This window comes from Berghia stephanieae, chromosome 10, assembly GCF_034508935.2.
Source record: "Berghia stephanieae isolate SIO BIC M18660-M18661 chromosome 10, UCSD_Bste_1.3, whole genome shotgun sequence".
In the NCBI taxonomy this organism is placed as follows: Eukaryota; Metazoa; Mollusca; class Gastropoda; order Nudibranchia; family Aeolidiidae; genus Berghia; species Berghia stephanieae.
Window position 1 is genome coordinate 10118321 of NC_088369.1, and position 12036 is coordinate 10130356.

At 37.8% G+C, this 12036-nt stretch overlaps 1 protein-coding gene across 1 annotated transcript in view; it reads right to left on the reverse strand.

Annotated features, from left to right (window-relative positions):
• The window catches only part of LOC144956201 (filamin-B-like), an 86095-nt gene that overhangs the window by 12300 nt on the left and 61759 nt on the right, over positions 1-12036 (reverse strand). Inside the window, exons 15-17 of the mRNA XM_078886638.1 lie at positions 4737-4862; positions 3936-4082; positions 762-863 (exon numbers count right to left, since the gene is read on the reverse strand). Coding sequence (XP_078742764.1) covers positions 762-863; positions 3936-4082; positions 4737-4862 — 375 coding nt within the window. The remainder of the gene's footprint in view (positions 1-761; positions 864-3935; positions 4083-4736; positions 4863-12036) is intronic.

The window sequence follows — 12036 nt, forward strand, 5'->3', positions numbered from 1 at the left end:
AAAAATAAAAAAATAAAATAAATTAATTTTTAGTTTTTTTAAAGAGAGGATCAGGGGAGGCTATTCATATGAGATTAATAATTTGAATGTAATTACTACATTATCTCCCTTGCGCCAATCGGTGTCTTTACTGCGCTCAGCAAAGTTAAGGTGCTGACAGTATAGATAGTATGCACTTGGCTAAGAAGCTCATAACATGCCATCCGGAAGTATAACGGACAAACACACAAGACTGTGTGTATCCATGAACGTTTATAGTCTGGTTAATACAGTTCAGTGAGCATTACTCATAAACGCGGATGGCAAAAAACAATAACAAAGACCTGAGTGACGTCATCTTCGAACTATCTAGACAATAAGAACAAAACTAATCAACAAAAATCAAGCAAACAAAAAACTTACAATTTTATCTATAGACGTCTAGAGCTTTAGACGTCTATCCGCTAAGTGTGTAGAAATCGATTTACGAATTGTTTGTGTGTGTGTGTGTGTGTGTGTGTGTGTGTGTGTGTGTGTGTGCGCGCGCGCGTTTGCGTTGGGTTTTTTTGTTTGTTTTTTGTTTGCTTTTGTTTTGTTTATGTTTTTTCGTTTGATTTTATGTTTTGGCGATGCGGTAGTGGTGGTGATGATGATGATGATGATGATGATGATGATGATGATGATGATGATGATGATGATGATGATGATGATGATGATGATGATGACAACGACGATGACGACAACGACATGACTAATGACGATGACGACAACGGTAACGTTACCTTCATGCTTAGCTACGATTGACACGACAGCGAGGCCATTCTCTTGTTTAACATCCATGGAGTGTTTCCCGTCTGGTGTCAACATCTCAGCTGTCATTACACCTAGTAAAATATGCAAATAGATAGTATGCGCTTGGCTAAGAAGCTCATAACATTGCCATCCGGAAGTATAACGGACCAACACACAAAAACGGTATGTATCCATGAACATTTATAGATAGTTCGAAGATGACGTCACTCAGGTCTTTGTTATTGTTTTTTGCCATCCCGTTTATGAGTAATGCTCACTGAACTGTTTTAACCCGACTATAAACGTTCATGGATACACACAGTTTTGTGTGTTGGTCCGTTATACTTCCGGGTGGCAATGTTATGAGCTTCTTAGCCAAGCGCATACTATCTATAGTCAGGTTAATACAGTTCAGTGAGCATTACTCATAAACGCGGATGGCAAAAAACAATAACAAAGACCTGAGTGACGTCATCTTCGAACTATCTATAAATACAATAGTTATCTCATCATTAATCAGTTAACTGCCGTACTATGGAAAAACACGCATTTTAAAAATTTGGCCAGAAAACTCGTCCTTCAAATATCTATCGATTTAAATGACTCTTGTCTTGGCAAAAATAACTCTCAAACCTGAGATTTTAATGAAGACCTCGAGAGGTCCCAGGTTCGAGAGTTTTTGCCAAAATGAGGGTCATTTCAATCGATCGATGTTTGAAGAACAAGATTTCTGGCCAAATTTTATAAATACGTGTTTTCCAGAGTAAGGCAGTCAAACTGGTTGATAATAAATAACTTTGTAATTGGATTCAATAGTCTGATGTCACGTCGCCCAGCAACGGCGGCCATCGTGGTTCTAAACAAGGAAAATCGGTACTTTTTATTCTTCATCCTGGCTAGAACTTTTCAAATGTCTTGTGATCAGAATGTGTAAAAGTCAAAACATGATCAGATTTATAATGGGTTTTTATCCCTCTCGATACGCTTTTATGCTCGTCAGAGAAATATTTCATAAGGGCGTCCGCCATTTTCCCGCCAGTTCCTAAGTTACCATGCGTCATTACGAGGGAAGTGACGTTACGACTGTTGAAGCGTATTACAGGTACCATCATAGAGTCTCGTGCCTGTCATGCCTGTCAAACGGAAACAATCATTTGCCTCAGGCGGACGTGCACATATTTGCAGGTCTGAAGACCAAACACAATACGCTTCAACAGTCATTCCCTCGTAATAACGCATGGTAACTTAGTAGCTGGCTCTAAACTATCGGAACAATGGCGGACGCCCTTATGAAATATTTCTTCGACGAGCATAAAAGCGTATCCAGAGGAGAAAAAAAAACCCATTATAAATCTGACCATGTTTTGACTTTTACACATTCTGATCACAAGACATATGAAAAATTCTAGTCAGCATGAAGAATAAAACGTATTGATTTTCCTTGTTTAGAACCACGATGGCCGCCACGACGTGACATCAGCCTATTGAATCCAAATATGACGTGATTCAACATTGTTGTAATGGACCATATTTTGCGTCGATTTAATTAAGAGTATTTCCATTTCATCAACTACACCATAACTATTGGGTTATCAGACCTGAAAATAAGTAAACGTCGCTCTAAGCACAAGTCCGTAAAAAGCGAAGGCATCTTGAACAGAAGCAATAAAAAAAGGAGAAAAGTTACCCTGAAAATATGTATTAAATATATGCGATGCAATTTCTTCATCAATTTGTCAAAATAATGTGATAAATACTAACAAACTATGGGGTTGATCTATTTGTCTGTTTGACATGTACTACTGGTAGCTATGGAATACGCTTCAACAGTCGTAACGTCACTTCCCTCGTAATGACGCATGGTAACTTAGTAACTGGCTCTAAACTATCGGAAAAATGGCGGACGCCTTTATGAAATATTTCTCCGACGAGCATAAAAGCGTATCCAGAGGGGAAAAAACATTATAAATCTGATCATGTTTTGACTCTTACACATTTTGATCACAAGACATATGAAAAGTTGTAGCCAGCATGAAGATTAAAAAGTACCGATTTTCTTTGTTTAGAACCACTATGGCCGCCGTTGCTGGACGACGTGACATCAGACTATTGAATCCAATTTCTTCATCAATTTGTCAAAATAATGTGATAAATACTCACAAACTATGGGGTTGATCTATTTGTCTGTTTGACATGTACAAATGGTAGCTATGGAATTTTTAAATAATGTTTGCCGGGCCTTTTTGTGGAATGGAATTGAATAGTCAAAGGTAGGGAACATGCCCAATAACAGGGAATATGCTGATTGGCTAATGCTTAGTAGCCCTTGAGCCAACAAACCGAAACTTGTTCAAGTGATACATCTTTTCAAAAAAAAACAGACCCAATTGGATTCAATAGTCTGATGTCACGTCGCCCAGCAACGGCGGCCATCGTGGTTCTAAACAAAGAAAATCGGTACTTTGTATTCTTCATGCTGGCGAGAACTTTTCATATGTCTTGTGATCAGAATGTATAAAAGTTAAATCATGATCAGATTTATAATGTTTTCCCCCCCTCTGGATACGCTTTTATGCTCGTCGGAGAAATATTTCATAAGGGCGTCCACCATTGTTCCGATAGTTTAGAGCCAGTTACTAAGTCACCATACGTCATTACGAGGGAAGTGAGGTTACGACTGTTGAAGCGTATTAACCTGTAGATTTTAGACCAATCAAAATATAGAATTTGTGACACACCTTCACACGTGCTCGGACAAAAAATGCAGTTGGTTGTTTATAAACAATAAAGTGAATGAAATCGACCTCTCTCTGACAATTGTTATTGTTTTTATACCACCAGATGGGTGACTAGTTATCACACGATTTTCTTGATCATATTATAAACGTTTAAGTTAACACAAAGATTTCTGTGTTGGTTTTAGTTATCAAGCGGTAGAACAGTGGGTATTTTACTTAGGCAATGCCATCGATAGTAAATTCTGTGTAGTTCGCTATGTTTACCAATCACTGCCATTGTTTACATTGTGACGACTGTTCGAGAGGCGTGGTTATCTATGTGTCTATTGGTGTATACAAAAAAAAAACAATAAAAAATACCGCCAAACAAACAGGATTTTAGGCATTAAACTCACCATTTTTATTGAGTTATCATTGGTTACTCACCTGGCCCAGCCTGACCAATGTCAAAGGTCAATGTAGTTCCCTCTTGAGAAGTCAAGGCCACACGGTCATTTTCATCCTTGAGTTCGGTGATGTCGTCACGGAGACTCACGTAGGTTTTGTCAGTCACTCTTGTCTGGAATGGTGAACCTGTGAATTGGTGTAGGGGATGATGGTCATGGTGGTGGTGATGATGATGATGATGATGATGATGATGATGGTGATGGTGGTGGTGATGATGATGATGATGATGATGATGATGATGATGATGATGATGATGATGATAATGATGATGATGATGATGATGATGATGATGATGATGATGATGATGATGATGATGATGATGGTGATGATAGAGATGGTGATGATGATGGTGATGATGATAGAGATGATGAGGAGGAGGAGGAAGAGGGGGTAGAGGAGGAGGAATATGATGACCATGATAATGATGGTGATGACGACGAAGACGACGACGACGATGATAATGATGATAATGATGATGATGATGATGACGATGATGATGATGATGATGATGATGATGGTGATGGTGATGATGATGATGATGATGATGATGATGATGATGATGATGATGATGATGATGATGATGATGACGATGAGGAGGAGGAGGATAATGATGATGATGATGACGAGGAGGAGGAGGAGGAGGAGTAGGAGGAGGAATATGACGACGCCGACAATGACGATGATAATGATGGTGATGATGATGATGATGATGATGATGATGTAGATGATGATGATGATGCTGATGATGATGATGATGACGATAATGGCATAGCCCCTCACCTTTGATAGGAATGTCATTCCAGTAGACATGAACACTATACAAGCCTGTAGATTTTGGGATAAAACAGAATTCGTACAACCCTCTGTCCATTTCCTCTCTAGATATGGGGACCTGGTACCCTTTCACTGTAACGGTATGGAAAAGTAAAACACGAATCAATTCCAATACGAGGTTTTGGAAAAGCTAACCAGGTCGCATCTTATAATGGTCAGAACACGAAATGGTCCAAACTATCAATGGTCCGAACTCGCAATGGTCCGAATTCACAATAGCCTTCAACAGTTATGACGTCACTTCCATCGTAATGACGAATAGTAACTTAGTAACTGGCTCTAAACTATCGGAACAATGGCGGACGCCCTTATGAAATATTTCTCCGACGAGAATAAAAGTGTATCCAGAGGAGAAAAACTTTATAAATATGATCGTGTTTTGACTTTTATACATTCTGATCACATGACATATGAAAAGTTCTTGCCAGCGTGAAGAATAAAAAGCACAGATTTTCTTTGTTTAGAACCACGCTACTGGGGCGACGTGACATCAGACTATTGAATCCAATAGCAATGGTACGAACTTGCAATGGCCCTAAATGTGACCCCTCGTCTCAAAACGGTATTAAGTCGGGATGATTAAGATGCTGAAAATCGAATTTGTAGCCAGACATATCAGACTTAAGTTGAGTTTATACGCTTTATAGAGGAGAAGGAATATCACGTTTTACTGTGGTAAATACCAACCTTTCATATTGTTGACCAGTTTAACTATAATTGGACTTTTTACCATCTGGTCCATCCCGACATAATACCGTTTTGAGACGAGGGGTCACAAATTACAGTTGTCAGTATAATGGTCCGAACAATGGTTCGAACGCGCAATGTTCCGAACTCCACAATGATCCTAAGTCGCATTGATTCAATATCAATGTTCTGAATTCACAATGGTCTGAACTTACTAGGGTCTGAACTTACAATGGTCTGAACCACAATCGTCTGAACTCAGAAGGTCTGAGGTTCGATCCCCAGCCGAGGTCGACTGAATTTTTGGGATGTTTTTTTTTTTCTTGTATTTTTCTTTCTTGTTTTATCTGGCAACTTTCATATACATTTGTTCAGATCTTTATTGTGGAAATAGTTCGAGACGAATCTTTTGAGAGATCAAAGGCCAAAATCGACCAGGTAATAAAGTCTGTAGGCTGGGTGGGGTTCCTGACCTCCCATAGTGTGCAGGGAGGGTACATACTCTGTCCTCTATCCCACTATGTCCGTTTTCCAACATGGTTTCTGTCTTTGTCTTGGAATGAGATTACTTGGTTTTGTCCTGGCCCAGGCTGAGAGGGAAACAGTCAAATGTATAGTTAGTTTTGGGAGATGATATTTTTTTCCCCTTGTAAATCATCTCTCTGTCATGCGCTGTATTATGTTGTGTTTATGTATTATATATGATTACTAAACATTTGAGTGTATTCCTCTTAGTGGGATCTGTGCTTGTGTCTGGATGAGACTTTAAGGTGATCTCAAACTAAGTACACTGATAGTGTGCTCTTGGAATCTACGCCTGTTCCCTATTTGAACCAATTCCCCTTTGTCTGCCTTATTCTTGGGTAATTCTGGAACTTTTTACTCTCCAATTTTCATCCTTTTTACTGGCGCTGATATGACCTTAATGTGTTGCAAGCGCCGTAAAACTCTTAAAAACAAAAACAAACAAAAGTTCTTTGCTGAATTTGCTTGACCTATCGTCTGCTTTTGATACTATTGATCACAATCTTCTTCTCAAACGTCTTGAAATTACTTATGGCGTGTCTGGTGCAGCGCTTGATTGGTTTAGGTCATATTTGTTTAATCGTAAACAGATTATTACGGTGGATGAATATAGATCGGAGGAAATCTTTCTTGATTGTGGGGTTCCCCAGGGTTCAGTACTTGGACCCGTTCTCTTTGTTTTGTACGTTGGCCTCTGTCTAAAATCATCAGAAGTTTTGGTCTGTCTTACCATCAATACGCTGATGATACGCAATTGTACTGCGTTTCCAATATGAGAAATTTACAAGAAGTATCAGCCAATAGTAAAAATTGTATCCAAAGTGTTAAGAAATGGATGAATGAGAACAGACTGAAACTGAATGATGATAAGACGGAGGTGCTGTATGTGGGGAACAGGAAGTGGAAAAGTGAAACAGATTTGAAGTTGGGGGATGCCTCTATTCAAATTGTTGACAAAGTGAAAAACCTTGGCACATTCTTAGACTCTGGACTGTCGATGGAGCATCAGGTTAATAATTTGGTTAGATCTCTCTTTTTTCCAACTAAAAAAGATTGCTTCCATTAGACGGTTCATATCTGAGGATGTGACCAAGCACCTGGTTGTGTCCCTCGTACTATCGAAATTGGATTGTTGTAATGCTCTGTTGTTTGGCGTTTCGCAATACAATCTGAAACGTCTTCAGATTGTCCAAAACAGCGCTGCCAGACTAGTATTTATGAAGCGTAGGTGCGACTCTGCCGGACCTCTACTTCATGACCTGCATTGGCTGCCTGTTGAGAAAAGAATTAAATTCAAAGCTTGTGTTTTAGTGTATCGTTGTCTTGAAGGTACTGCCCCTTCCTACCTTTCAGAACTAATTGAAAGATATTCAAAACCCCGCCCCTTACGTTCGGCCAGTGATTCCACAAAACTAGTTGTCCCTCGAATTCGGAAAAATGCTGGAATGAGATCCTTTTCTCATTTCGGACCCTCTATTTGGAACGCCTTACCGCAGAGCATTCGTGAAAAAGAATCTTTGTCTATTTTTAAACGTTCGCTTAAAACATATTTGTTTCGATTTTAGTAGATGGTATGAGAAGCAAGATAGTTTTGGTTTGTGTTGTGTGTTGTGTTGTGTGTGTGTATGTGTGTGTGTGTGTGCTTGTGTGTGTGAATGAGTATGTTTCAGCCAAAGTAATTTGTAATTTAAGCGCTTAGAGTCTGGTGTCTCGGAGTTATAGCGCTATATAAGTTTTCAGCATTATTATTATTATTATTAAGTCTGTATGTGCGCTCAAATGAATTAAATTGGCAACAAGGCGGCCAGACAGCGATTCCCAACGTCAAATGACCGAGCATAATACCCTAGCGAACTTAGAGACCGTTTGTAATAACAAGAAATGAAGTGAGTAGGAAAGGGCCAGAAGACAACAGAGAATAAAAACTTTGCGGCGGCGATGGGGGTTCGAACCCGCGACCTTACTGGGCGGGGAGATCGTGACTCTACCCTTTGAATTATCCACGACCCCAAAAAAGTCGTTTCAAACTCTATGTCTATCTTGAACCACTCATCCCGACTTCTTGAGGTCACGGGTTCAACACAAACAAACCCAGCGAAGTTAGTTGGCTGAATAGCCAATATTCTCAACACAAACATTTAACATAGAAACGATTGTGATATTGAGTATGCTCCGGTATTGCGGGTGAATTTTAATTCAGAAAGGCACTTGTGCGTAGCCATTGTTATGTTATAGCCAGACACTGAAATCCAAAAGGACTGGCAGTTTGACGTCATTATTTGTTGTTTTTTTTTTGCACCGCCTAGTGAGTTGTCGTTAGTAGAGCTCATGGAAACAAGTTATTTCATTGGTTGAACTATTGAATACAACTCACGATTTGTTTTCTTTTGTGGCAAAAGACTGGCATTTTGACGTCATTTCTTGGTCAGTGCCAGGCTATAACTTTACGAAGGCCGCGACTTGTGTGTATATAGATAGTATGCGCTTGGCTCAGAAGCTCATAACATTGCCATCCGGAAGTATAACGGACCAACACACAAACTCTGTGTAACCATGAACTTTTATAGTCTGGTTAATACAGTTTAGTGAGAACAACTCACAAACGCGGATGGCAAAAACAATAACAAAGGCCTGAGTGACGTCATCTGCATACTACCGCGTTTGTGAGTTGTTCTCACTAAACTGTATTATAGATAGTATGCAGAAGACGTCACTCAGGCCTTTGTTATTGTTTTTGCCATCCGCGTTTGTGAGTTGTTCTCACTAAACTGTATTAACCAGACTATAAAAGTTCATGGTTACACAGAGTTTGTGTGTTGGTCCGTTATACTTCCGGATGGCAATGTTGTGAACTCCTTGGCCAAGCGCATTCTATCTATACCGTTTCTACGTACTCTTACAAATGAGAGAACGCAGACACGCAGTTTTGTGTTCTCTCACATTACAGGACGCAGACGCTACCTTTTATAAATTTAATAATCAAAGGACCAATCATTATGGCCTAGCAGATATTCTAAATAAATATTTGAGTCAACGAGTGATAGAATTACCCTTAATTTAAGAAAGGTTTGCATGTTACTCGTATACCAATGTGTAAAAAATAGTTCTATAATTTTTCAATTTGCCAGGAATACGCTTCAACAGTCGTAACGCCACTTCCTTCCTAATGACGCATAGTAACTTGGTAACACTGGCTCTAAACTTTCGGAACAATGGCGGACGCCGGTATGAAATATTTCCCCGGGGAGCATAAAAGCGTATCCAGAGGAGAAAAAAAAACATTAATTTGATCATGTTTTGACTTTTACCCATTCTGATCACAGGGGATGTGAAAAGTTCTAGCCAGCATGAAGAATAAAAAGTAATGATTTTCTTTGTTTAGAACCAAGATGGCCGCCGCTGCCGGGCGGCGTGACATCAGACTACTGAATCCAATTCTGTGCTCGTTGGAGAAAATTTAACATGGGATGTAAGGAAAAATGTTAACTCCCAACATGAGAAAATGGATTTATGCTACAATTTTTAGCCGAATTCAGAAACTTAAAGACTGTCTTTCGGTCAAAGATAGTGTATATATATATATATATATATATATATATATATATATATATATATATATTCCAATTACTAGGTTTGACGCATTTTATTTACTCAATATCATTGAAATGGGTTAAAGATGATGAGAAGAATGGTGATGATAACATGAGCCAGTCTGAAGTTCAGAGAAACGTAGCAATGCTGTGTGTAGTTTTATAAGTATAATCCGTGGCGGTTCTAGCCTATTTATAGTGGTCGGGCAAAGATGAGTCGGTCATATATATATATTTTTTTTTTGTTGTTTTTTTTTTTTTTTTTTGTTTTGTCTTGTTTGTTTGTTTGTTTGTTTTGTTCGCCTTAAAAAAAAATTATTTCAACCACAAATAATCACATTCACAATGCAATGACAATACCAGTAGATTTTAATTATTCCAAACGTAATCAAAAATGAATCACGAAAGAGAATACAACAAAAAATTAAAGCGAAGAGACATAATGCGACAACACCTTCACAATACAAGTCCATCTCGTTCACTCGAAAAATTAAAGAGATGCTTTAATCCCTCAACGGCGATATTAATATTTCTGTTACATTACTGGTTTTCAGTAGTACGTAGTAACTGTAAAGTTTTTATCGAGAAGCAACAACAGCGATATGACTCGAGTTTCATTCAGAGCTCAAATTGCATAATTTTACTGCTCTCTTGGTGGTTAGAATGATTGTGCCGGTGGTGGTAGTGGTTGGAATAGTGGTAGCGGTGGTGGTGGTGGAGGAGGAGGAGGAGGAGGAGGAGGAAGAGGAGACGGTGAGGGAGGATGTAATTATGGTAGTGGTTTTGATGGTGCTGTTGGTTAGAATGATAGTTGTGGAGACGATGACGGAAATTATATGATGATGTTGATATTGTTTTTATTTCTATTGTAGTACTTGATGTTAATGTTGTTGTTGTTGTTGTTGTTAATGATGATGATGATTATGATGACAACGACGATGTCGTCGACAATGATGATTACTATACGATATTACAAAGTTTATTCAATCTTAGGCTTTCGCCAATAAATCATAAAATTTAATGACAACATACATGAAAGTGGAAAAAAAATGATAAATGGAACCAAACAATAAACTGATACCATTAATAACCACACACAAAAAAAACAAAAAAACAAAAAAAAGTCGTAATACCACCAATACGTACAATAATAATAATAAAATAATAATAATAATAATAATAATAATAATAATAATAATAATAATAATAATAATAATAATTATTATTATTATTATTATTATTATCAGGGACGGCTGGTAATAATGGGCAGGGTGGGCAAATACCAGCCTGTTTTTTCAAGTTATATGCTGTATTACCAGGTCCGAAATAATCTAATTTAAATTAGATAATTTCAAAAGTTAGTACTTAAACTTGATACTTCGTACTGAAATCAATTTGTGTGTATTTTTGATAGATTGAGAATCACCATGAACCCCGTAATACATAAACCAGGATACGCTCCTGTTCTTTTTTTTATCAACCCCCCCCCCCCCCCCCCCCTTCTCCCCAACCACTCCACTCCGCCCACATCGTCATCCCATCGTCACGTCGCCTGACGCTGAACTCCGAGTTTGCTGTCTGGCCTCTCTAGTACTAGGTCGGGCTAATTCAAATGAGCCCACCTTATAAACTAAATGCAGATTTTGGCAAACGTACTTTTTCTAATTTATTGCCTTACTTGTGCTGGTACCATTGATGTAATGACATTGGGAAGATTCCAGTATTGAATTTAATTTATTAATTTACTAATATATCAATTTAGTATTAACTTGTGTTGTTTTTATATATTTGTTTAACCATTTAAATTTATTTTTTTCTCGTTTTCTTTAGTGCTTCTCAAAACTCATTTATTTAAATTGTTTTCTTATTTGATTTTTTTTTTGTTTTTTTTTTTAACAAATTAATTTGTTCTTTTTTTTTTCTTCAAATTCTTAAAGTAATTACCGCTGTATTTTTATTGCCATACTAAATATTTTTGCAAAACAATGTAATTTTCTATTGCATTTCATCTAATAAAGCAAAACACTTTTATTCAAAGGTCACGACTAAATAAATATATAAAATACAACCACCATTTTGGTTTTCTCAACAATTGAATTAGTATACGAGAAATACTCTTCTGAGAAAAGAGATAGTTGAATTCTAAGAGGAAATAGATACGTTTAAAGGAAGGGTGGGCAGATTCCGTACTTGCCCGTCCTAAAGCTAATACATACATAATAGTTCACGATGAAGAATCGGGAAGCTAGGGGTTGGTTGGGTAAGGAGTAAAGATAACACGGTCGTTATTGTTATAGTCTAACGAATGCATGAGGAGAAATTGGTAACATTATTTTGTCTTAATTGTATTGTATGAATTATTGGCGAAAGCCTAAGATTAAGTAAACTTTGTTTTTGTTTGTCTTTTTTTTTTTGACTATGGAACTGATACTTAATAGCAGACC